The sequence below is a fragment of the Sceloporus undulatus genome, chromosome 5 (assembly GCF_019175285.1).
Source record: "Sceloporus undulatus isolate JIND9_A2432 ecotype Alabama chromosome 5, SceUnd_v1.1, whole genome shotgun sequence".
NCBI lineage: Eukaryota > Metazoa > Chordata > Lepidosauria > Squamata > Phrynosomatidae > Sceloporus > Sceloporus undulatus.
Genome location: NC_056526.1, coordinates 157,853,515 through 157,880,363, shown reverse-complemented (window position 1 = coordinate 157,880,363; position 26,849 = coordinate 157,853,515). Strand labels below are relative to the sequence as shown.

At 41.6% G+C, this 26,849-nt stretch overlaps 1 protein-coding gene across 2 annotated transcripts in view; it reads left to right on the top strand.

Annotated features, from left to right (window-relative positions):
* The first annotated feature begins 266 nt into the window (after positions 1–266).
* Positions 267–26,849, top strand: part of FAT4 (FAT atypical cadherin 4) — a 173,298-nt gene continuing 146,715 nt past the window's right edge. For both annotated transcript variants that reach the window (XM_042468500.1, XM_042468499.1), the window contains exon 1: positions 267–5,808. In XM_042468500.1, the coding sequence (XP_042324434.1) occupies positions 511–5,808 (5,298 nt within the window). In that variant the 5' untranslated portion in view covers positions 267–510. The remainder of the gene's footprint in view (positions 5,809–26,849) is intronic.

Sequence of the window (26,849 nt, the reverse complement as noted above, 5' to 3'; positions counted from 1 at the left end):
CCCCCTTCCATCCCCAGCGAAGGAGAGGAGCCCCAGCGCAAGAGCGCGCCCAGCCAGCCTTTGGGGGAAGTTTTGCTGCTGCGAGAGAAGGACTCTCTCCGAAAGATCCAGTGGCCTGGACTTGACTCCCTTCCTCCGAGGAATGTCGGTGCTGCCTTTGTGAGGGGTTGTTTCTTCTTCTCCTCTCCAAAATCGGGGCAAGGAAGGGGGAGCCCAGCCAGCCTCCTGCCTCGGGGGGGGGCGGGGGGTAGCCAGGCTTTGGCCTGGACTCAGGGCTCCTGGAAGGCACACAACAACAACAGCAGCAACAACAATTGTTCTTGCATTGTTCTTTCAAAGCCTGAGGGAGAGATGCTGGAGAGGGTTACAGTCTCCATTCCCCCACCTGGACACCTCTGGCAATGTGGATAGGTGCTCCCAGCTGGACTTTCTGCCCTTCCGGATTGGATCTCTCTCCATTTGCCCTTTTTTTCCCCTGGACTCGCCCTCCTCAGAGCCCTCACCTTTGCCATGGGCCCTCTCAGGCGGGGCAGTGCCTCCTCTTCCCTCTGGATGCCAGGTTTGGCCTTCCTCTTGTTGCTGCCGCCTTTCCGTGCCTCTGCTGAGCCCAGGCAGCTCTTTCAGGTGCTGGAGGAGCAACCCCCGGGGACTTGGGTGGGGACCATCGCCACCCGTCCAGGCTTCACCTATCGCCTGAGTGAGCACCATGCTCTGTTCTCCATCAATGCCACCTCAGGAGACCTTCACACCCGTGCCACCATCGACCGAGAGAGCCTGGCCAGCGACGTGATGGACTTAGTGGTGCTCTCTAGCCAGCCGACTTATCCCAGTGAAGTGCGCATTGTGGTGCTGGACCTGAACGACAACGCTCCCGTCTTCCCGGACCCTTCCATTGTGGTGACTTTCAAGGAGGACACAGGCAGCGGCCGGCAGCTCATCCTGGACACAGCTACTGATGCGGACAGTGGGACTAACGGCGTGGACCAGAGTTCATACCGCATTGTGGGTGGCAATGAAGAAGGCCGCTTCCGGCTGAACATCACTCTCAACCCCAGCGGGGAAGGTGCCTTCCTGCACTTGGTCTCTCGTGGTGGGCTGGATAGAGAGGCCACACCTGCCTACCAGCTGCTGGTACAAGTAGAGGACAAAGGGGAGCCACGGAGGCGTGGATACTTGCAAGTCAATGTCACAGTGCAGGATATCAATGACAACCCACCTGTCTTTAGTCAGACCCTCTATCAGGCCCGAGTGCCTGAGGATGCACCTGTCGGGGCCAGTGTTTTGCAAGTGGCAGCTGCAGATGCTGATGAGGGCACCAATGCCGACATCCGATATCGTCTGGAGGGGGTGGAAAGTGCTGGTGTCGATGGAGCTGGGGCACTTCCTTTTGAAGTGGACCCAGAAAGTGGGGTCATTCGTATCCGAGAGGGACTGGACTATGAGTCACGGAGGCAGTACTCCCTAACAGTTCAAGCTATAGATCGGGGAGTGCCTGCTTTGAGTAGCCGTTCTGAGGCTCTGATCCACCTGCTGGATGTGAATGATAATGAGCCGCGGGTCAAATTCCGCTACTTCCCAGCCACCTCCCGTTTTGCCTCTGTAGATGAGAATGCAGCACCTGGCACAGTGGTGGCACTGCTGACTGTCAGTGATGCTGATTCGCCAGCAGCCAATGGGAATATTTCAGTATCCATTTTGGGTGGGAATGAGCAGCGCCATTTTGAGGTGCAGAGCAGCAAAGTACCCAACCTCAGCCTTATCAAAGTGGCTGCTGCTCTGGACCGGGAACGCATACCCACCTATAATCTTACTGTGGCTGTGACTGACAACTTTGGGGCTCCTCCACCATCACAAGGGCCTGTCCCTTCTTCCCTCAGCCCTGATGGTGCTATTCCAGTTCCAGTGAGCCGATCCTCTGTAGCTAGTTTGGTGATCTTCGTGAATGACATCAATGATCACCCACCTGTTTTTGGGCAGTTGGTGTACCAAGTGAATATTAGCGAAGAGGTGCCACCTGGCAGCTATGTACAAGGCTTGAGTGCTACAGATCGGGATTCAGGCCTTAATGCCAACCTCAAGTACAGCATAGTTTCTGGCAATGAACTGGGCTGGTTCTGTATTAGTGAGCACAGTGGCCTAGTCACCACCAAGAGCCCTGATACAACCATGGCCAGGGCTCTGTTGGGTGTATCCAGCCCAAGTATGGCAGCATCTGCTGGGTTGGACCGTGAAATAGCTTCACAGGTGGTGCTAAACATTAGTGCCCGAGACCAAGGTGTGCAGCCCAAAGTTTCTTATGCACGTTTGGTAGTGAATATAATGGATGTTAATGATGAGAGGCCCCAGTTTAGCCAACCAGATGGCTATCATATATCTGTGGCAGAAAATTCCCCTCCAGGAACTGAGTTGCTTGTTCTTTCTGCTCTTGATGGTGACTTGGGAGATAATGGGACTGTACGTTTCTCCTTGCAAGAAACTGAGCCAGGGGGGTTGGCGGGTGGTCCTTTAGTTACTACTTGGAGGATATTCCGCTTGGATCCTGTATCAGGAAGGCTCAGTACAATTTCCCAATTAGACAGGGAAGAACAGGGGTACTACTCACTGCAAGTTTTGGCCACTGATCTGGGCTCTCCTGCCCTATCCTCAATGGTTCAGGTCAATGTGAGCTTGCTTGATGTGAATGATAACAGCCCCCTGTTTTATCCTGTCCAATACTTTGCCCATATCCAAGAAAATGAACCTGCGGGCAGCTACGTTGCCACTGTGTCTGCCAGTGACCCTGACCTTGGGCTCAATGGGACAGTCAGGTACACCATCTCAGTAGGGGATACCTCCAGATTTCAAATTCATAACCAGACAGGGGTTATTACCACCAAAACAGTCCTGGATAGAGAGGAGAAGACTGCTTACCAACTACAAATAGTTGCTAGTGATGGTGGTAACCTGCAGTCTCAAAATCAGGCCATAGTTACAGTCAATGTCTTGGACACTCAGGATAATCCTCCAGTATTTAGTCAGGATATCTACAGCTTTGTGGTGTTTGAAAATGTTGCCCTAGGTTATCATGTAGGCAGTGTTTCTGCTACCACTATGGATCTCAATACCAATATAACTTATCTTATCACAATGGGGGACCAGAGGGGTATGTTTGAAATTAACAAAATGACAGGCCTGATCACCACAGCTAGCATTATTGATAGGGAAGAGCAAGCATTTTACCAGCTAAAAGTGGTGGCAAGTGGTGGAGCAATCACAGGGGATGCTTTGGTCAATATAACTGTCAGAGATCTAAATGACAATTCCCCCCATTTTCTTCATGCAGTGGAAAGTGTGAATGTGGTTGAGAACTGGAGTACTGGGCATACCATATTCCAAGCTAAAGCTGTTGATCCTGATGAAGGTATTAACGGCATGGTCCTTTATAGCCTAAAGCAGAATCCTAAGGACTTATTTAATGTCAATGAGCAAAGTGGTGCCATTAGTCTGACAGGGCCTCTGGACATAAATGCTGGGTCTTATCAAGTGGAGATTATGGCTTCTGACTTGGGAGTTCCAAGGCGCTCCTCTAGCTTTATTTTAACTGTTTCTGTTCATGATGTAAATGACAACTCACCCGTGTTTGACCAACTTTCCTATGAAGTCACCATTTCTGAACTGGAACCTGTAAACTCCAGATTTTTCAGTGTGCATGCTTCTGACAAGGATTCAGGTGCAAATGGAGAAATAGCTTATAACATAATTGAAGGAAATACTGGAGATGCCTTTGGCATATTTCCAGACGGTCAGCTGTATATAAAGAGTGAGCTGGACCGTGAACTTCAGGAAAGATACATACTACTAGTTGTGGCTTCTGATAGAGCAGTAGAACCTCTGAGTGCCACAGTGAATGTCACTGTGATTTTAGAAGATGTAAATGATAACAGACCATTGTTTAACAGTACCAATTATGTTTTTTATTATGAGGAGGAGCAGGTTGGTGGTTCATTTGTGGGTAAAATAAGTGCTTTTGACAAAGACTCTGGATCTAATGGTGAAGTCAGATACTCATTTGAGCACATGCAGCCTGATTTTGAACTGAATGCAATGAGTGGAGATCTAAGGAGTACTCATCAGTTGGACAGGGAATCCCTCATGAGGCAAAGGGGAACTGCTGTATTTACATTTACAGTTATTGCGATGGATCAAGGGTTGCCAAAGCCTTTAAGGGATCAAGCGACTGTGCAGGTTTACTTGAAGGATATAAATGATAATGTGCCAAAATTTTTAAAAGAACTCTATCAAGCTACAATATCAGAATTGGCTGCAAATCTGACTCAGGTTTTAAGAGTTTCTGCCTCAGATGTTGATGAAGGTAATAATGGATTGATCCATTATTCTGTAATTAAGGGCAATGAAGAAAACCAGTTTACAATAGATAATAGCACGGGCCAGGTGACTTTAGTTGGCAAATTGGACCATGAGGCTACTGCATCTTATTCACTCACCATCCAGGCAGTAGATTCTGGAGCAGTTTCTCTAAGCTCATTGTGTACATTGAACATTGAAGTGCTGGATGAAAATGACAATAGTCCTTCCTTCCCCAAATCCACTTTATTTGTTGATGTCTTGGAAAACATGAGAATTGGAGAACTGGTCTCTTCTGTCACTGCCACTGATTCTGATTCGGGGGACAATGCGGACCTTCATTATAGTATTACAGGGACAAATAATCATGGAACATTTAGCATCAGTCCCAATACTGGCAGTATTTTCCTTGCCAAAATGTTGGATTTTGAAACACAGTCAATTTATAAACTAAACATAACAGCGAAAGATAAAGGGAGGCCTCCTCAGTCTTCTACCATGTCAGTTGTAATATATGTCAGGGATTATAATGACAATCCACCTAAATTTCCACCTGGGGACATTTTTAAGTCTATTGTTGAGAACATTCCTGTTGGGAGTTCAGTCATTTCTGTAACTGCTCATGATCCAGATGCAGATATTAATGGGCAGTTAGCATATACAATCATTCAGCAAATGCCAAGAGGGAACCATTTCCAAATAGATGAAGTCAAAGGAACAATATATACCAGTGCTGAAATAGACCGTGAATTTGCTAATCTCTTTGAATTGACAGTGAAAGCCACTGACCAGGCTGTCCCTGTAGAATCTAGAAGATTTGGTTTGAAGAATGTGACCATTCTAGTAACTGACCAGAATGACAATGTTCCTACTTTTGTATCACAAAATGCCCTTGCTGCAGACCCCTCTGTTGTGATTGGTACAGTCTTAACTACTATTGTTGCTGCTGATCCTGATGAAGGGGAAAATGGAGAGGTTGAATATGAAATAATTAATGGGGACACAGACATATTTATTGTGGATCGCTACAGTGGAGAATTGCGAGTGTCATCAACCTTAGTTGCATCTCAACTCATATACAGCTTTATAGTTTCAGCCACTGATCTTGGCCCTGAGAGGAGAAAGTCAACCACCGAGATGACTGTAATTCTACAAGGACTTGATGGCCCTGTTTTTACTCAGCCAAAGTACATTACCATTTTAAAAGAAGGTGAACCAATCGGGACAAATGTGATATCTATAGAAGCAGCTAGTCCTAGAGGGACTGAAGGCCTTGTGGAATATTTCATAGTCTCAGTGCGTTGTGAAGACAAAATGTTTGGCCGACTCTTCACCATAGGGCGCCACACTGGTGTGATCCAGACAGCTGCTATTTTGGACAGGGAGCAAGGAGCACGCCTGTATCTCGTGGATGTTTATGCCATTGAAAAGTCTGCTGTGTTGCCACGGACCCAGAGAGCAGAGGTACAGTTTTACAATTTATCTTTCTCTGTCCTGTCAGCTCTGTTCTTTCAGGTTCCATTTTTTTACACAGGACTGAATGCTACTGATTTCAATGTGACTTCTAAGTAGACTTGCATAGGATTACACTTTGAATATTTAAGGCATCAGTGATTTTACCAAGGTACTTTGCATTGTTTAAATTTTTTGTTGAATGTAGAAATGTAACCTTTGAAAAGGTAAGCCAGTTTTTTTTTATTCTGGTAGATTAATCTAAAGCACGAAATTGTTGTTTTTGCTTGATATTAGCTGGCTGATCAACATGCTACATAGGTGATTGTTCATTCTAGCTGCACAGGCCAGCAATTGTCATTAACTAGTTAGCTTTAACTATGATCTGTTTCACACCTGACCTTTTCTCCATGTAGGAAAAATGCCATATGTGAATGGGCATCATCTTAGGCTCCTTGCTGATCATTTCAGTTTGGTTAACTTGCTAAATAAAATAAGAGCTTTTGTGCTGGGTGTACCAGATAAACACTTATTACAAACACTGTGCAAAACTATAATGTTTAGACAATTTAGGTACTTATTCCAAATGAGTTTCCTTTTACCTCTCAACATGCCTGTTCACTTCTATCCCAATACTCTTACCAATTTTCAGTTCTCCATCTAAAGACTCACAGTTATTAGATTTTTGCAGAAGCCAAATGGTAAATATTTATATGATTCTGTTATTAGTGATGTAGAGTAAATGATTTCCAAAAAATTAATCATGACATCAGAAAACATATGTTTTATGTCTGTTTATTTTTTTATTGTAAGCATTATCCTTTGCATAACCTTTAATGTACTAGAGTGGCTTTCAGAAACTTGGATTTGAAAATTACTAGGCCAGTCAAGGTTTTCCTTTTTCTTTTGGCATTCTTCGAGTCCTGATTTCTGTGCTACGCTCTGAGTCATTGCTTTTTGCTCATTGCAAGTTTGCAGCTAAATCTCTTCAATAGTCAACCAGCAGGGGATGCCGGAAGTGCTGAATGAGTCAAACATTTCCCCTCATGGTCAAAACAGTTTAGCTCTGAAAATGAACACAACTGCACATTCCAAAGATTGCTTTCAAGTACTGAAACACTAACTCTGCAATCCTGTGCACACTTACTGGGAGTAATCCTGTGGGACTTCCAAGTAAACATCTACAGGACTGAGCTGCAAAAATACTTGCCTTTACCTTGCATATTATATGATTATTTGCCAGAACGCATACACTTTTTGACATTATTTTAAATGGTATAGGCAGGGCATGGCTTTTAAAAACCATGCATTTCTAAGACTCTAGATGTCTCTTGTTTAAGTAGTATACTTTACTTGCACTGATTTATTTGAGAGTCATGTGTTTGAGTTGCATTGAACTTTTGTGGAGTAAATGGCACCACATTTCTCATTTCTATTTGGGTTTTTTTCAGATTGAGTTAAGGTTAGAAGAAATCATAACTGAATAAAAATGGGTAGAAATGGATACAGTAGTGTAATTTTATGTTATGATTTTGTGTTTAGAAACAATAAAGAATTGGACTATTTTGGTAATTTTAGCTTTTGTTCTAATTATACCTATTGCTACTATTAGAAGGAAGCTAGCTGGGCTTCACACATAGCTTGGTAATAAATTGTAATAATGCCACAAATTAGGTTTGACCTTCATCTACAGGGATAAATGGATAATGGAAATTATGTGATCCTTCAGATGTTGATGAACTGAAGCTCTTTATAACCATAGATAATATGATCAATGGTGGAGAATGTTAGTAGTTGCAGTTCAGCAACATGTGGAGGTTGCCATGATTTGCACTCCTGATCTACAGATTCACCCAGTTAATCCAGAGAAAATGAAACAAAATGTTCCTCATATTTTGATTTATCTTATAATCTACCTTTTTAACCAGAAGACAATCTCATTAATCTCAGTTTTTCCTACATTTTGTCTTATTTTGTGTAGACATATATAAGACTGGGAAAGATAAATATAAGCTTCCAAGCCCTCAATATTGTACATGGAGCCAGTTTAGTACATGCTTACTGTCTCTCATCAGAAATTCCAAAATCTGAAATACTCTAAAATTATCCATATTGGTGGCTGAAATAGTGATACCTTTGCTATCTGATGGTTCAGTGTACACAAACCTTGTCTCATGCACAAAAGTATTAAAAATATTATGTATAAAATTACCTTCAGTCTTTGTGTATGCAAAGCTTAAATGATTGTCATGTTCTGATTTGGGTCTCATCTCCAAGATTGTATATATGGATATTCCAAAATCAGAAAAAAGCCAAAATCCAAAACATTTCCTGCTCCCAAGTATTTTGGGTAATGACTAATCAAACTGTAGTGTGATCTGAATGTTACAGGGATAGGCAACTTTTTGAGCCGGGGGCCGGGTTGCTGTCCCTCAGACAACTGGGGGGCCGAAGCCGGGGGGTGGAGCTTCCACCTTCCGGGGCGGGGCCACACGCTGAGGGTGGAGTTTCCACCCTCCGTGGGTGGAGCCGCACGCTGGGGGCAGAGCTTCCATTGAAGCCCCGCGGGGAGGAGGAGGCATGTGCCTGCCCTCTCCTCCTCAGTCCCTTCCTTTGGCCAAACGGGATCCGAGGGGCCCTTTTGGCTGAAGGGGAGGGAGGCTGAAGGGCTTGGGCACCCATCCCAGGCCCTTCCCTTCGGCCGAAAGGGCTCCAAGGGGCCCTTTAGGCAGAAGGGGGGGGAGGCCGAAGGGAAGGGCTTGGGCACCCGTCCCAGGCCCTTCCCTTCGGCCGATAGGGCTTCAAGGGCCGTGGAGGAGCCCAGGAGGCGGCAGGCCACTTCCGCGGGCCCCTTCTCAGCCCGTGCGGCCTCAGACCTCCCTCCGGAGAGAGAGGCCTGGGGCCGCAAGGGCCCAGGGGGGAGCCCGTGGAGGCAGAAGGCCTCTTCCACGGGCTCTTTCTCGGCTCGTGCGGCCCCAGACCTCCCTCCGGAGAGAGAGGCCTGGGGCCGCAAGGGCCCTGGGAGGAGCCTGCAAAGGCGGCAGGCCGCTTCCATGGGCCCCTTCTCGGCCCGTGAGGCCCCAGGCCTCCCTTCGGAGGGAGAGGCCTGGGGCTGCAAGGGCCCTGGGGGGGAGCCCGCGGAGGCGGCAGGCTGCTTCCGCGGGCCCCTTCTTGCGGCCCAGGAGGAGGTGGAGGAGGAGGCGGCGGCCTTGGCGGCAGCAGCAACAGCATCAGCAGGACCAGGCTGGGGCTGGTCCTGCCACCTCCGCGGGCCGCCTCCGGCCCGCAGGCCAGGGGTTGCCGACCCCTGGACTAGGACTTTAAGAGACCAGGTTTTCAATATAGTCAGCCCTCCTTATACACAGATTTTTTTATACACAGATTCAAGCATACATGGTTTGAAAATATTCAAAAGATGTATAAATTTCAAATATAAAACCTTAATTTTCCATTTTTTATAAGGGACACCATTTTGCTATGTCATTATATTTAATGGGACTTGAGCATCCATGGATTTTGTTGTCCATGGGGGATCTTGGAACCAAACCCCAGCATATAACAAGGGTCCACTGTATACACAGACATGGAAATCCCCAGAATGATTTGGGGCAAGTTGTGCGCTCTGTGAGGAAGGCAGAGACAACCTCCTCTGAATAAACCTTGTTAAAAACCCAATGAGAGGGTTGCCATAATCAGGAGTTTACTTGAAGACACATAACAACAACAAAGCTGAAGTTCAGACAATCCTTGTTCACTGAAATAATTAGGAAAGTAGTTATTATTTAAAAGCAATATGCCAGCAGGAAGCTTTACTCTACTGGTATACCACATTTAATGAACTAGATACACTCTTGGTTTCTCCAAGAATGTTTCTCCATCCCCTTCTTTATGCTGCCTCTGTTGATCCTCCTAAAAAAACAAAAAAAACAATATGCTTCCAGCTAGACAGAGGACAAGGCGGAAAAGGGAGTTTTTGGCAAGTATAAAAAGACTTTGTAAAAAGGAGCTTATTTGTCAGAGACTTTGTTAACCATACTGTGTCTATACTGTAATAAAACAGCCAGCACATCAATCTTTTTTTTTTTGAACAGCTGAATCTAAAAGAATCAAATTAAAACGAAGTATATCACACAGTAGCTTGCGTGTCATGCTTGTGAAACTATATGGCAGTACAATCGTATACTTGTTAACCATCCAATACATGTGCACTAACTCCTATTGTAGTTCCTTAGGTGTACAGGAGCAAACTAAATTTTGCTCTTCACTGTGTATAAACAAGAAGGTCTGTGTGGTATAGTGCTTTGAGTTGGACTATGACTCAGGAGACCAGGGTTTGAATCTCTGCTCAGCCATGGAAACCCACTGGGTGACCTAGGGCAAGTTATACTCTCTCATCCTCATAGGAAGGCAAAGGTAGTTCCTTCCCCGCTGAAGAAATCTTGCCAACAAAACCCTGTGATAAGTTGGCCTTAGGACCACCATAAGTTGGAAATAAACTTGAGGCTGCACATCAGCAATACAGTATGTAGAAACAATATAATTTGTTCATTTACCTCTCTTTAAAGCACACACTTCTTTTAAAACCTGATAATGCATAGAATCATAGAATCGTAGAGTTGGAAGAGACCACAAGGGCCATCCAGTCCAACCTGCTGCCATGCAGGAAATCACTGCATACCCTGCCTAATTAAGTTTTGATGACAGGGCTTTCCTACCAACAGTTAAAGAAGCAGTGCAGGCAATCATAATTATAATATGTTAAAAGCAAAAACTTGATCCTGAATGAGTCACTTGATTGACATTTGCTCATTTTCTTGTATATCTTCACTATCTTCCAAATTTATACGTAGCAAGTGATAATTTGGACAATGTCTTAATTTTATGCTTTATGATAGATGGCTATGGATTCAGCAGAGATTTCACAGATGTATTACAAACATATACCTTCCCTTGTGGCAAAAAAGCAAGCAAATAGAAAAAATAGTCCAGCTATATCTTTTTTTCCTTTTTAAATTATTGCCCCGCTGGTTTTGTTGTTGTTGTCTGTCTTCAAGACATTTCCAACTTATGGCAACCTTAAATACCTCATTAAAAATAATAATCTTTCCTCCCACTTTACAGGAATCATACTGTGTTAACAGCTGCATGACAGGTAGAATTTTTAGCAGGAACATCTAATCTCAATATGGAAATATAGTAATAGGAAAGGTTTTGCCTAAAGATATAACCTGCATTTAAACATTATAACAACATAATGAAGTTTTTCTGAATAGGAGGAAGAAGCAGAATCCTACCAGAACTGCCATCTGCAAGATGGCAATGGCAGTTATCTCAATGAAGGATTCATGCCACTTTAAAGGCATTCATGGTCAGTGAGATGGACCACTGGGTCTTCTCTTTGCTACACATTGGCTGTACTTTAGCAAGACAAAGTTGTGGCAACTAGAATGTTCCCAAGCTTGTATCTGTCAGTTCTTGCAGAAATTGATTTCTTGTTGAGGTGCAAAGAACAAGTTTGGTCATATCCAGAGCTTGGGTAATATATTGGCTGGATTGTGTGTACATCCCACATGTTGGACATCCTTCTTTCTGCAAAATGTTGTTAAACTTCACACATATCTAAGTCTTGTAGAGTACAGTCCTTCTCCATTGTGTGGCAGGAAGCATCATTAATTTTGAGGGTATTTAAACATAAGTACTTATATACAGGATTATAACCATATATCATAATCCAGAGAGCATGATTTAAAAGAAGAAATGGTTTTCAGTTTTAAAAATTCTTTCCTGTACAATGGAGAGAGGAGAAAGGAATTAAATTTAGGAGTGACCATGCAGTGTGAAACAGATTTTATTGTGATTTATTCCTGTATATCCATTTCTCGTTCAGGTTTATAAAACTCATTACTTTCACTTGGTTATCCTCATGAAATCAATATATTTTTTATGGGAACTCAGTAGAAGATTATTAAAATACCTGAATGGTAAAATACCTCTGTACAATCTAAGATTGATGTTTTCCTTGGAGTTTTCATATAACAATTTAGGCTCCCCAGTGTTTTTTCTTTCTCTCAATTTTTCCTTTTTCCATTGTTGCTTTTATAATCCATCATGAAAGCTCATGCTGCCTAAATGATAAATATTGCCACTAGAAAAGGGATTGTCAGTTGTCTGAAGCTGTTTTCATTGATTTGCCTTTGCGTAAATTCTTCATTGAACTTACTGCTGCTACACTGCAGAACTAATGCAGTTTGTCACTGTTTTAACGGTCATGGCTCCATTCTATGGAAGCCTGGGATTTGTGCCAGATAAGGTTAAATATCTCACAAAACTATAAATCCCAGAATTCCATAGCATAGAGTCACAGCAGTTAAAGCAGTGTCAAACTGCATTAATTTTGAAATGTAGATGAAGCCATAGACAGCTCCTGGAGTATGAGAAATGGTTATTATTTCCTTTTGGCAGCATTGTCAGCAATATATGAGGCTGACCAAGTTGTTTCCCTCCAGATGTTTCTGAGATGCAGCTTGTATCAGCCCTAGTCAGCATAGTTAGTGGTGAAAAATGATGGGAGCTTTAGCATCACCATAGGTTATTCTTAAAACCAACATAATGTACTAAGGACTATGGTGCAAACCAGTATATGACTGCTGAAAAGTAAGGTCTGCTGAGTTAAATGAGTCAAAATTTTCAGCTGGAAACCAGTACACATGTCTGATTAGGCAATTGCTCCAAACCCTCTTGTTCTCTCCCACACCTTTCTTCCCTCTAGTAGTGCAACAGCTAAAATGCCCCAAAGCACTGTTCCAAGTTTATGGAGATCTGGCAAATGTAGTTCTCTAAGGATTTTTAATATGGTATTGGTTAGTATTTGGACTACTAGAAACTGTAGACCTTATTTCAGAGGAAGGATTTGCCAAAACACTTCTGAATATTCTTTGCCTAAGAAAACCTTATGGAATTCATGGGGTTGCCATAAGTCAGTGGGCAATTTGCAGGCACATACACGCACATATTGGTAGACATACAAGCCTCCTGGTAGCTCTGCTGCTGCTTTTGATACAGTCTTACTAGTGGCTTGCTGAATGCTAGTTGAAGAGAGTGAGATTAGAGATTTCACCACTACTTCTGCTCCTGTTTTGGAGATAGGAAGATGACAGAGTGGCATGATAGGAAGGTTAGGCTTCCTGCCTAGTGACAGTATAAGAATGCAGGCATAGACCTCAATTCTAGACAGTACAAGCCAATCCTTGAATTTGGAGAAGTCTGGGATTGACTTGATATGGCAAACTGAATTGATCTGCATGTTGGGACATGAAGGAAATAAGAGTATAATAGCTTTGGCCTATATCAAATTATGACATTGTACTAGCGCAAAATCTATTGAACTAGCAGTTGCACTTTTTAGAAATTTGTTCGAGGGTGGTCTTTAATACAGAGCTCATTCCACACTTGTAGAGGCTTTGCTATGCAACTGCTTTGTACAACTGCTTGCATAAAAGCTATAATCTGGTGCACTCAGGTTTCTTGTGATTCCACACCATTGATGTTACATTGGAATTAGTCCATTGTCCTTTATTGGACACATTTGGTAGAAATGATGGGAGATTATATGTTTGCTTAAAGACAGATTTTGTGCACAATAGGTGAAAAAAAAGCAAATGCACTGAGTAATCAGATGATTGTATAGTTGGCCCTTAGCTAATCAGTGAAGTTTCTCAAACCAAGAGTGAAGATCTTCCCGCTCCCCATGTTGAGGTTCATATTGTCATGCACAAAACCTTCCAGATTACACATTTCAGAAGGAGGCAGAGTTGAACCAAAGTGGTCAGAAGCCAAGGTGCATCTGGCAGGGTTTGTGCATGTGCCTTCACCCTGCAGGCATTGGGCTGGAGGATTCAAAGGCCGGCATGGGGGCAGAGTGGGGTGTGTGGCTTCCACACGATGCATGCCCCAAGTCCGCCCCCATGTTGGCATAATATGGGTGGCACACAGCGCTCCTCTGGCACTGCATCCAGATGATGGAATGCCAAAGGAGCACCAAAAAGCTGTGCCAGCGGCAGCTATTGCACCCTTTCCACAGCACAAAAAGGAGCCGCTTTTTGTGGCTCCTTTTTGCTCTGTGGAAAGACCAGATCAGGGGTCTATTCAGCCCCTTAAAATGAAGAATATAGAAAATTTGTCCTGTGGTGTTAGAAAAATAAATCCAATTCTGGATAAAATGGCCAATTTTATGATAACGGGTAATGGGAGAATTTGGATTTGGTATTGGTTTTGAAAGAGTAAATCTAATCAAGTCATTTCAGTTAGTTAATTCTACCCTTCTTGAATCACATAAAGTCGTTGCACTAGGCATAGAATATAAACAGAACTAAATTCTATTTATTTATTTTTCTCTCATTGGAGAAGAAAGCAATGGCAGGACAAATTTTAACCGATAACAGCTGCTTTCAATTACCTCCTTTTAAGATTGTTTTAATTTTTAAAAAAAGTTGGGAGAGACAACTTACAACTGTGTGTAACATGTAGTTTAGTTTGTGTGAGCTCTCTCTAAAACTAAGAAAAGCAGAGTTCTAATCATTATTCAGCCTATGTTTCATTGAATGGGGGGGGGGGGTTACCATATTATTTTAAGTCCAGTTCTTGACAGATTTAAAACACTACTTGACCTTTGTACTGGTGGAGAAACAAGAAGTTGGGAGTAAACACTTTCTTTGCAAGGTTAGATCCTATTGGATAGGCAGGGAAATACCACATGCCTGCCAAAAAACTTGGCTCAAATGAAAGGAATACAGATGGCTGTAACTGATAAATATGTCTGTTATTGTTATTTTTTTTCCCTGATCAGTGTTATGAATGTGCAAGAATAGAGACTATGTGTGTGACAGAAAGAGAAAGAGGGAAAGACAGTAAGAGAAGCAATAAAAATAAAAATAAAAATGGGAAATTGTTTTTTGGCAGTGACTTTATTCAATAGTGTGGCCCTAAAGGTCAAAATTAAGGAATAACACAGAACAAAGACTGCTTCCTTTGATATTTGCACTGCCTTGAAGATAATCGACTATGTCCTTTGTACTGTGTCCTTAATAGTAATCAGTTTTGTTGTTTTCTGTTTCATTTCACATGTGTGGGTAAAAAACTCTGGGATCACAATATGTGTGAGGTATTGCAGATCTACGGTGTAGGAATGTGACAGATTTGCTCCGTTGAGTTTGTTTTTGTTGTTAAAGGATGATATTACAAAATTTGCACCTCCTGAACTAAATACATAAATTGACACAATTTGTACTGGAAAACCATGCATTTCCAGGTTTGTGTTTTTTAATGTGAAGTCGAAGGCTTTCATGGCCGGCATCCACAGGTTTTTGTGGGTTTTTCAGGCTATGTGGCCATGTTCTAGAACATGGCCACATAGCCCGAAAAATCCACAAAAGATTATACTTGTATTTTTTCCTTAGAAAGGATAATAAAGCACTTGACAACATACACACATTTCGAGAATGCGCCAAAGCCACTGTGTAAATTTGTAAAATGGGCATAAACATGGTTTTGTCAATGAGAAATGCATTTGATTATTTTTTTAAAAAAAAACAAAGAAATTGAAACATCTGTGGAATCACAGAATGAACTAGTATGTAGGTAAAGAATATGCACAAAATATACTTGCTCATTCTGTCCATTCCTAACCATTGAAGTATTACCAAAATTTGTCCTATTGACAAAAGGTCTTGGCTTTGTGGTAGAGCACATTCTGTGCATTCCAAATATGTTAGGTTTCATCCCTGATTTCTCCGGGTATGTATCCAAACTGCAGAAATAAAGCAGTTTGACACCACTTTTAATGGCCACAGCTCCATCTTGTGGAATCTGGGATTTGTAATTTGTTGGATATTCATTCTGGTCTGTCAGATAATTCTGGTGCCTCACCAAACTACAAATGTCAAGAGCCAATAGGATTGTGTAATTGCAGTTGAAGTGGTGTCAAATGGCTTTATTTCTGCAGTAGTGCTAGATAATACTTCAGTAAAATCTCTGTAGAATCACTGCTAGTCATCGTGGAATATATCTCAAATAGTTCTTTTTATCCTAATTAGGGAAACTCTTTTGGTCCTAAACCTGTCATCAGTAATGGATTGGATAGGGGAAACACATTGAAACTTAATCCAGACAAAATGAAGGTGCTCCTTGTCAGTTGAAAGAGAGATTAGGGAATAAGGATTCAGCCTTTGCTGGACAGGGTTATACTTCTCCTGAAGATGCAGGTTTGATCTTGGATTTATTTCTGAGCATGGAAGCCCTGATTCCAGTGGTTGCTAGGAGTGCATTCGTACAGTTAAGCTTGTGTACCAGCTGCACCTGTTCCTTGAGACGTCAGATCTGGCCACAGTGACACATGGCTTAATTATACTCCAGTTGGATTACTGTAGTGCTCTATAGGTGGAGATGTCTTGGAAGAGTGTTCATAAACTTCAGCTAGTGCAAAGATATGCAGCCACATTACTAATGGGTGCTGGCTACAAGAAGCACACAATTCCCTTGTTGCAATAGCTCCACTGGTTGCTGGTCCCTTTCCAGACACAATTCAAAGTGCTGGTTATGACCTTGAAACCCCTACATGGCTCAGGTCCATCTTATTTGTAGGACTGTATTCTCCCTTGTGCACCAGCCCATGCTCTGGGGTCTGCTGGGGAGGACCTTCTCTCTGTCCCACCCCCACATGTATATCCTCTGGGAACACAAGAGAGAGCCTTCTCAGTGGCCCCCAGGTTCTGGAACTCCCTTTCCACAGCAGTTAGACTGGCATGCTTCCTTCTTTCTTTTTGAAGACAAGTAAAGACTTTTTTATTCTGACTGGCATTTGATGAGTGATGGTATAAGGCCCATCTTACATGATGCACTGGACATTGCTAATTGTTGTGTTGGTGTGTTTTGATTATATATGTTTTAACCTAGTTTTATTTTTTCTGATTATTATTATTATTATTATTATTATTTATTTATTTATTTAATTCTGTTTTAACTTGTGTATTGTGTATTGTGTGGATTCTAAACAATGTTGTGTTTTTTTAATAATTTAGGCCACTTTGAATCCCAATCTGGGATAGATGTAAATATAAAAATATAAATATATAGATTATAACCCCATCTATTTGGTCCAATGACTCTGATATTGTTTGTGTGTGTTTTATATTGTCTTCAGCACTGTGGCAAGCAAAAGTAATTATATAAAAGTTCACAGTGAGTACCATAAATGAACAATAACTCATAAAAAAATCAATTCCCTGTTGTCACTTTCTGAGTAGCCAAAAGAAACTGAACCTGCTGAAAGTCCGATATAGTCACCTAACATGATTTGCTGCAGTTACACAGGCATTTTCTAGAGGGGGTTGTAAATGTCATAAATTAATTTTCATGTACTGTTTGTGGAGAAATAATTCATGTTTCTTTCTTTATCCTGTTTTTATTTATTGCATTTTTTGAGACACACATATTAACAGCCAATTTTTTACAGTCATCTTCCCACAAGTTTCTCGGAGTCTTGTACTATTTTACCAGCAAGGATTCTTGAAACAAAACATGAGGAGTGCATTGCAACAATGTATTGCAAAAAGTATCCTCAAATAATATGAAGCAAACATTTAGAGGTAAATGTACTTGTTAGTCCCAACTAGAGTAGAGCCACTGAATGAAGGTGGTTTATTAAACCAACACTTATGTAAGACCCAGAGGTCCTTTACTCTAGGTTTGATTTGGCACAACAGTTTGATTTGGCACTTACAGAAGGGGTAGAAGGCTTTGAGAGCTAGTTTTTGTCCCTATGGTATGTCACAGAAACTGTTTTCCAGTGACAGTGGCAACTTCTGATTGTGACTTCTGCATTGTCTCTGCTGTTTTGGGGATTTCAGGGATGGGTGTTTGAATTTATCTCTCAACTCCTGGAGACTTCCATGGGGAGCCCTCTACCTTTTAAGGAATTTTCACACTCAGTTAGTGGGGTGCAGGGGCCTGGGAAGGTCCCAGAAAACCTAGGGGACTGCAAAAAAGACTGGGGGAGCTCATAATTCCCACATTTGCGTAATCCTTTAAAACACACCACTACTAGTTATAATAGCCTTTTTCCTTTTTCATCTTCTGCCTGAAATGTGAGAGATACATAGGTTCTTTGCTTGAGACCTTTGATCTGAATTTAGAAAAAAAATCAACAAGCAGACAATTGCGGATGCGCAATTTAAATCTCCTTATGCATGTTGTAATGGGTCTCTCTACTTCAAATTAAAAAAAAAAGTTTAGCTGTACACTATACATCTCTTACTCTCAGCTACTGTTTTCTCAATCTAATCTCCTTTTCTCATCTGTAAACAGGGATAATGCCAATAGTTTACTTTTGAGGATTGTTTTAAAGATTACTAAACTTTAAAATTTAACACTTTAGGACTTAGAGGAATGCCTGATCTTATGTTGCAACATGTCATTTTAGTCCAGTTTCATCGTCTGAAAATTAAAAGAAAACATCTGTAAGATGCTTAATGGGAACAGGCCTTATATGTTCACATGAAGGTGATGTTATAATGACCTTTTTTCTAAACCCTATTCTGTCTGTACTTTGACCCAGGGATTCCACCAAGAAAGAAAGAAAGAAAGAACTCTATTAAATAATGAAGGGCAAATGTATGAATTTTACTTTTCTCAGATTTGTCACTTATTTGCTGTGACCCTGTTTTGGCCCACTGGACAAATCATATATATATTTGTATCAATTTCTGCCCATTTTTTCTTAATTTTAGTATGCACTTGTGTTATAGACTTGCAAACATTTTTCTTCCCACAATATATTTTAGGAGCATTTTTTCTCTTAAGAAATGCATTTTTGGGCATATTTTTGTGTAGTGTAGCAAACTGGAATGGAAAATTCTGAGATGTGCAGATTTGAGCAGGTAGTCTAGACATGCACCTTTTAACAAATTGAATTTTCATATTCTGCAGTCATTCTGGGATAGGAAAAACACTTGTTTTTAAGAAACCCTTTCAAGTGTTAAATGCATCAGTGGGGTTTTATGCAGGACTATGCTACTGGCCTTGTCCTTGACTACAAGCACACTTCTATCCCTGTTCCCTGATAGTTCCCTGAATATTGTTGTCTGCCCTTACAAAATCCTAGACACTCCTCCTCATGAAAGAAAAACCTAGTCATGTTGAAAATGTTGAAAAGCTGCAGCATGTCCAGAGGAGGGCAACCAAAATGGTGAAGCGTCTGGAACCATGTCCTATGAGGGGAGAGACTTAGGAAGCTGGGTATGTTTAGCCTGGAGAAGAGATGGCCAAGAGGTGGTGTGGTAGCCCTGTTTAAATATTTGAATATTGAGGATGGACCAAGCTTGTGTTCTGCTGCTCCAGAGAATAGAACCTAGAGCAGTGGATTCAAACTATGGGAAAAGAGATTCCACCTCAACATTAGGAAGAACTTCCTGACAGTAAGAGCTGTTCGACAGTGGGACACACTCCTTCTTTGGAGGTTTTTAAACAAAGGTTGGATAATTACCTGTCAGGATTGTTTTGATTGTGTGTTCCTGCATGGCTGGGGGTTGGACTGAATAGCCTTTGTGGTCTCTTCCAACTCTATGATTCTATGTGGGAACTTATGCTCAAACACCTGCTCAGTACAGGCTTTGCACGTTCACACAGCATGTGTCAGTATGGGTGTTGAGGGCTAGTGACATGCCTATCCCAAATAACACGGCCAGTAGTGAAGCTACTCATTCCCAGGAATCACACAAGCAGTTGTCCTTAGAGTCCTTGTATGTATTTGTTACCTAGTTTTGTGTTAAGACGTGGGAGGGATAAGGCTGCTTTGTGATAGTTGAAGTTTTTGTGCCTATAACTGAGTGATAGCCAAATATTACTAGGGACAGTTTTTGCCATTAGTATACTGCTATTGTTATGCTCTTCCCAGTTTTTCAAGCCGTGAGAGAAGTATTGTTGGCACAACACTCATAAGGGCCTTGTTTCTCATGGAAAGAAATAACTGGAGGTGTGTAACTTTTGAAGTTGTTGTTGTTGTGTGTCTTCTGAATAAATTCTGAATTATACTGACTGTAAGGCAAACCTATCATGGGGTTTTCTCGAAAAGGTGAGATTGGGGCTGCAGCATGTACTTGCTGTGGCCCCAATCCGGCGCTAAAAAGGGCTGTTACAGGCCTTACTAAGTTTTACTTGTTCCAAACTTTTCTGAACTGTATCCCACTTTATTAGATGATACTAAATGCATAGAGACTCAGTTAGGAAAAAGGTGGTAATCCCCATAAGGGATATGTGTTATTTGGTTTTGTGTTTTTCTATAGCTACATTCCAAATGTGTTCAATGTCACTGAGCTACTGTGGTGAATCCTACGTTTAATTGTAACTTATCTTCAGTCATTATACATTTGGGGTGTGGTGGGGTTGTTTTTTGGACCAGATACAAAATTACATTTTGAAACTTTTTCTTCAAAAATTGGGGGAAATTATTTTTCATCATTTGTATCACTAGACAGTGGAGGACAGAGACCATGTTTTCAGGTGTAGTTGTTTAGCAGGAGTAGCAGTATCCCTTTTGTTTTCCAGATTATTTAAAGTGTGATTGTAAGTAGCAGTGGCTATTTTGCTCTTAATATTAGCAAACCTGATTTTTAAAAGGGGAAATAAATGGGGGTGGGTGGGCTGATGTCATTGCCATTTGTTCTGATAGTCCCTTCCTCAAATTTTGTACAATATCTCATGCTCTGTTGGGGGGGGGGGGGGGGAACACCAGCAAATGCTAACTTGCAGGACCAGTCTGTGACAGAAAACAAGGGGAAGGTGATCAAGATTATACAGTTGGCCCTTCTTATACACGGATTCAAGCATACATGGTTTGAAAATGTTCAAAAAAAGTGTAAATTTCAAATATCAAACCTTGATTTTCCATTTTTTATAAGGGACACCATTTTGCTATGTCATATTTAATGGGACTTGAGCATACACAGACTGTGGAACCATGGGGGAACTTGGAACCCAACTCCAGTGTATAACAAGGGTCCACTGTACTTAATTTCTCTGTTCCTAACTACTGCCAGGCAAAGATTTGGATGGAAAGCACATACTTTCTGCTCGTTTGGGTGTTCTATTATAACCCAATATTCACAATCTACACACTTTTGTTTGTTTGTTTGTTGTTGTTGTTGTTGTTGTGTGCTTTCAAGTGGTTTCTGACTTACAGCAACCTGAAGGTGACCCTTTCATGGGATTTTCTGGGATGAGAGTGAGTGACTCACCCAAAGTCAGTGGGGTCATGCAGATGGACTGAAAGGAGGGATGCGAGGCTGCTCTGGTGCTGATTGTGCCAGGACCATAGTGACCTCATGGGCCCATTCCTGATGCAGGCAACAGTGACAGTCTTGAACAAGGCCACTGGCAGGAGTAGATTGTATCTGCACCCTTTTGGCCTGGTTCTTTTTAATTAGCGCAGCCTCAGTGCAGCTTCAGGCTGCATTCAGGGCATGCAACATGTAAACAGTAGAACCCCAGGGTGGCCTGAGACCACATAATTTTGCCCATCTGTTTCAGGCCCCTAGTCTCCAGGGTTGTAGTTCAACAGTCAAACCACTCAGGGACATAGCCAAGGGGGGGGGGTTCTTGGGGTCCAGACCCCCCCTTCTGTTAGATAAAATGAATGATGTGTGCTGCCGTGCCGCTGCACCCAAGCCCCATTATAATGGTGGCACTTAGTCTGGACCCCCCCCCTTCCCAAAATCCTGGCTACGTCCCTGCACCACTACATCACACTGGTTCATGTTTGTGTAGGGAGACATAAGGCACAGTATTGGAAAATCAATGAAATACCATCAATAGACGAGTGGCTACTGAAGATATACGACATGATGGAAATGGACAGATTAACTAGAATTATTCAGGGAATAGATGAGGAAGAAGTGGAAAGGGAATGGGAGTCGCTAAAAAACTTTTGTGATGACAGATGGAAAGGCATGTAAATCATCGCGTATTTAATTGATATTATTAAGCAACCTCATTTAACAAATAGAAAATAGGGTGTTATAATATAAGTAAACAAATGTATAGACTGGAGTAATAGAAGAAATATGAAGTGCTATAAGGTAACTATTATATGGAGAGTAATAAACACAGAGGCAAATGTTGTACAACAGGAAGTTTATTTGTCATCAAGATTTTTGAAGATACAGGATCATTATATGTAATAGTTCTGAGTTGAGATGCTTCTGGTTAATTTATGTTGATCGTGATGAATGTTGTATATATTCATATTTTAAGCAATAAAATCATATTTTAAAAAAATAAAAATATCATTTGAAGATGACATGAGATCTATTCAATCCTTTTGGTGCATGTATAGATATTAGAAGGAAAAGCAATTGGCATTTTTCCCTAGTCTTATCTCCACCAATATGCTTACTAACACATTCTCTGCATAGATATATTACAGAAGGTATGATATCTGTGTTTGTTAAGTAATTACTTCCAGTTATTTCTTAAAATGAAAATAGCTGGGTTTTGTCAAGTTGCATTTCAACTACAGCTTTCTGGTCCTTTCAGATCATGTTTGTGCTGTACCATATTTAAATATGTAATTAAAGGAAAATTGTCAGAAGATAAACTCAGCCTCCTAATGAACATTCATTTCTTGCCAAAGAAAATCAAAGTATTCTTTACCCTACAGTTAGACAGTTTACATGGCAAGGCTTCATTAGAACTGTAAGACAACATTGTTAACAAAGTACTACTTTGAATGACACTAGTAAGAGATTCAAGTACTACGAAGACAACAGTACAATTTAATAGAGAGCACATCTATTGAAACTCATTCAGGGAGTCAATTAGATTTGATATAAAGCCATTTTATTGTACATACTTTGTAATAAATAGCATTTTTCTGAGAATTTCATTATTAATCAGCTTCTTTTAAGATATAGTTTTTAGAGGGGAGAGAGAGAAAGGATGCCAGTTTCGCCCCAAGAAAATTCAAAGGACCTGAGTTTTGCTTACATCAACTCCTACAAATGAGAAAAAAACATGCCCTAATAAGCAGGACTGAGTGGGAAATAAGGGAAGTCTAGAACGGTGTGGAAGCTTTCATGTTTTTTAAAGGCTTCAAGGCATTTGTGTATATATATGCTGGAAGCAGGTGGAGGGACTAGAGTTTTCAGATACAACTAGGACTAATTTTAAAAGTCTTTCCTCACTCTTTAATATTTCCCAGTATATTAACAACAAAGGGTAACAACTGATTTCATGACCTTTAAAAATACATATAAGACAGCTTGTGTGTGTGTGTGTGTGTGTGTGTGTATACCTTGGACGGAAAGCATGGGATTAAATTCTTTGAATGCTTTCCTACATAAAAACTCTGTGCATATAGAAAAACTAGCATGGCAGTGGGAAGAAAAGGCAAATATTTTTATGATTGTTATTTTTTACTTTTGGTACAGAGGAGAATATTCAAGCATATACATATCTTACCAGCAGTCTGAAGGGGTGCTAACTCTTTATCATGTGTTTGCCAGAATCCTCAGAATGGAAAAGAGAGAGAAAGAGAATTTGTTTCTAAATCCACAATGTATAGATGCATCTATTTTTTTTTCTAATGGAAAGAGAGCCAAAAAGAACAGTCTTATGATACCTTATTTGTTTAATTTTTATCCCACTTTTCTCCCAATGTACGATTTTAAAGATTAACGTGTTTTATTAGGCATAGACTCTTGAGGACTGTAGACCACTTCTTCAGATACAATGGAATTTACTTTGTCATATTCATTTTCACCCATACTTATTAGTTCTTCAGCCAAATGCAGTTTTTTTTCTGCTGCTCTAATAGAGAAGAGTTGACACATGTTCTGTTTGCATAGTATCATACAATAATTGCAATATAGCCTGAAGCATAGTGACTTGGTTTAAATTTTTATTTTACATACTGCAAAGTCGTTGTTAGATCTTGTATATGTTGCTAAGATACACACACACACAGCTGATCACCCACAGTTGAGCCAAAAGTCCCTTTCTCATGCTGCAGATGTTCCTTCCTATCTTAGAAGCCTGTTCACCTGCTCTCTCCAAGGGTCAGATCAGCAGTGACAGCAAATGGAGGAGAAACAGCTTCTCCACTGTAATGATGCCAGTTGGGCTGTTTGAGAGAGAGCAAAGCAATGGACATCAGTGTTGGTGGTGAAGCAGAGGTGAGACCCACTGAGGAGTGCCATCCACTGAGGGCATATTGCCCAAGGACCTCCTGAACTTGGAGCTAGCACTGGACTCTAGGGTCCCTTATTTTAATCTTATTGAATAGTGAATATTCCAGATTCTCCATGGTCATCAAAAGAGTGATTCAAATGCACTTATGCTGCCAGGACTTTGCATTTGCATTACTATTATGTATAGCTGCGCTTTATTAGAGATAGGTTTTCTGAAGAAAAATCCCACATATTTAAGGCCAATGCAAATTAGTTTTCCTTTTTTTTATTTGGAGTTTACTTCTGAAGTTGTACAACCTTTTAAGACACAGTGAATTTTCAGACAAAGCAACCAGACTAAAGGTTTTATTGGGAGTTGCTGAATAGTGAGATGTACTCTTCATAGGCAGTTAGTGTGAGGCATCCCTGGGGTTTCTTACAGAAATCTCTCCATTACTATGCCTGTTTTGTTACTAGTGGATTATGTGTATTAGCTGTTATCCCATTATATGGTGCATTGATAACTATTCTGTTCATGTTTTAAAGTAATCAGGACAGAACTGTTTGTATCCCAGCTAAGATAAAAGTTACATAGCAAAAAAAGAAAAAAAGGAAGTGAATGTATTTGGCTGCCTTTAGGCCTTTTAGAGCTGTTTTTTTTCTTAGTTGTCAGTATTGTTTATTTAGTCACTCACTTATTTTATTGCAGTCTAAATTTTAGTGCTTTCAGTTTTTTAGAAGAAAATTGATCGTAATTAGGACTACGAATGCTGATTTCATAAAAGACTTGAAAAAATATCTCTACTACTTTCCTAGAAGTAGGGTTAAATGGGAACATAAAATAATTCAGTACAGCATTGTAACATTGGCCCAGGACAGACCGCCCCAGAGGGTTGGGATGGTGGCAGCCTGTTTCCCTCCGGAGGGATGCCACAGCAGCCAAATGGCACGGTGTCCCTCTGGACCAAAAATAACCAAAACCGGGTTGTTTTTGAGCTGCTGGGTGGACGTCCCGAGTGCGTCAATAGCACACTCTTGACATAAGCGATACACAGCAATGTGTATATGCTGTGCGTCACTTACGCCAAGATGACGGCACCCATGTAGATGAGATGCTGCCATTAGGCTGCTGCTGTGCTGTGCTAGGGTTAGGGACCGTGCAGTTTGTATGTGGTCCCTAACCCTAGAATTGGTGGCAGCACTGCACTTCGGGACCATCTGTCCTGTGCCATTGTGATCTACTATTATAGTCTTGGTGATCAATATGCTGTTATAATCTTAGTGAAGAAGCAACAACTTCTGCTTACTTTGCACTTTCCTTCTACTGTATAATGGTGGAAATTGGTCCTTGCAGGAGAGAGGAAGCCAACAGGCACCAGATCTAGTGTTAAATTATTGTACATTGCAGAGAAGGATATCTTTTGGGGGCATATTCCTCCAGGGAACCCATATGCATTAGGAAGGACATACTACCCCTATAAAGGGTATATTACCCTTATAAAGCTAAAGAAAAATATGATGTTGTAATTTATAAGACTAAATTATGGAACAGAGACAGCCTTGATCGCCTTGGTGGATGACCTATGCAGGGAAATGGACAGAGGGAGTGTGTCCCTGTTGGTTCTTCTGGACCTCACAGCAGCTTTTAATACCATCGATCATGGTATCCTTCTAGACCGCCTCTCTGGGATGGGGCTTGGAGGTACTGTTCTACAATGGCTCCGTTCCTTCCTGGAGGGGTGAACTCAGAAGGTGGTACTGGGAGACTCCTGTTCGACCCCTTGGCCATTGACTTGTGGGGTCCCTCAAAGTTCTGTGTTGTCCCCTATGCTGTTTAACATATACATGAAATCGCTGGGAGAGGTTGTCCGGAATTTTGGGGTGCGATGTCATCAATATGCAGATGACACTCAACTCTACTACAGTCGGCCCTTCTTATACACGGATTTTTTATATACGGATTCAAGCATACACGGTTTGAAAATGTTCCAAAAAAGTATAAATTTACCTTGATTTTCCATTTTTTATTAGGGACACCATTTTGCTATGTCATACTTAATGGGACTTGAGCATACACGGATTTTGTTATACACGGGGGATCTTGGAACCAAACCCCAGCGTATAACAAGGATCCACTGTATTCCTTCCCACCTCAATCCAAGGAGGCAGTCCTGGTTCTAAACCAGTGCCTGTCTTCAGTAATGGACTGGATGAGAGCAAACAAGTTGAAACTTAATCCAGACAAGACAGAGGTGATCCTGGTCAGTCGGAAGGCAGATCAGGGAATAGGGATCCAGCCTGTGTTAGATGGGGTCACACTCCCCCTGAAGACACAGGTTCGCAGTTTCGGGGTAATCTTGGACTCAGCTTTAAACTTGGAGGCCCAGGTCTCTGCTGTGACCAGGAGTGCATTCGCACATTTAAAACTTGTGCGCCAACTGCGCCCGTTCCTTGAGAGGCCAGATCTGGCCACGGTGGTACATGCCTTGGTTACATCCCATTTGGACTACTGTAATGGGCTCTACATAGGACTGCCTTTGAAAAGTGTTTGGAAAATTCAACTGGTTCAAAGAGCTGCTGCCAGGCTGTTAATAGGCGCCGATTACAGAGCCCATACAACTCCCCTGTTGAAACAGCTTCATTGGCTGCCAGTTCGTTCCCGGGCACAATTCAAGGTACTGGTTATATCCTACAAAGCCCTACATGGCTCAGGTCCACATTATTTGGCAGACCATTTCTCCTGGTATGAACCTGCCCGGACTCTGAGATCCTCTGGAGAAGCCCTTCTCTCCATCCCAACACCTTCACAAACACGTTTGGTGGGGACATGAGAGAGGG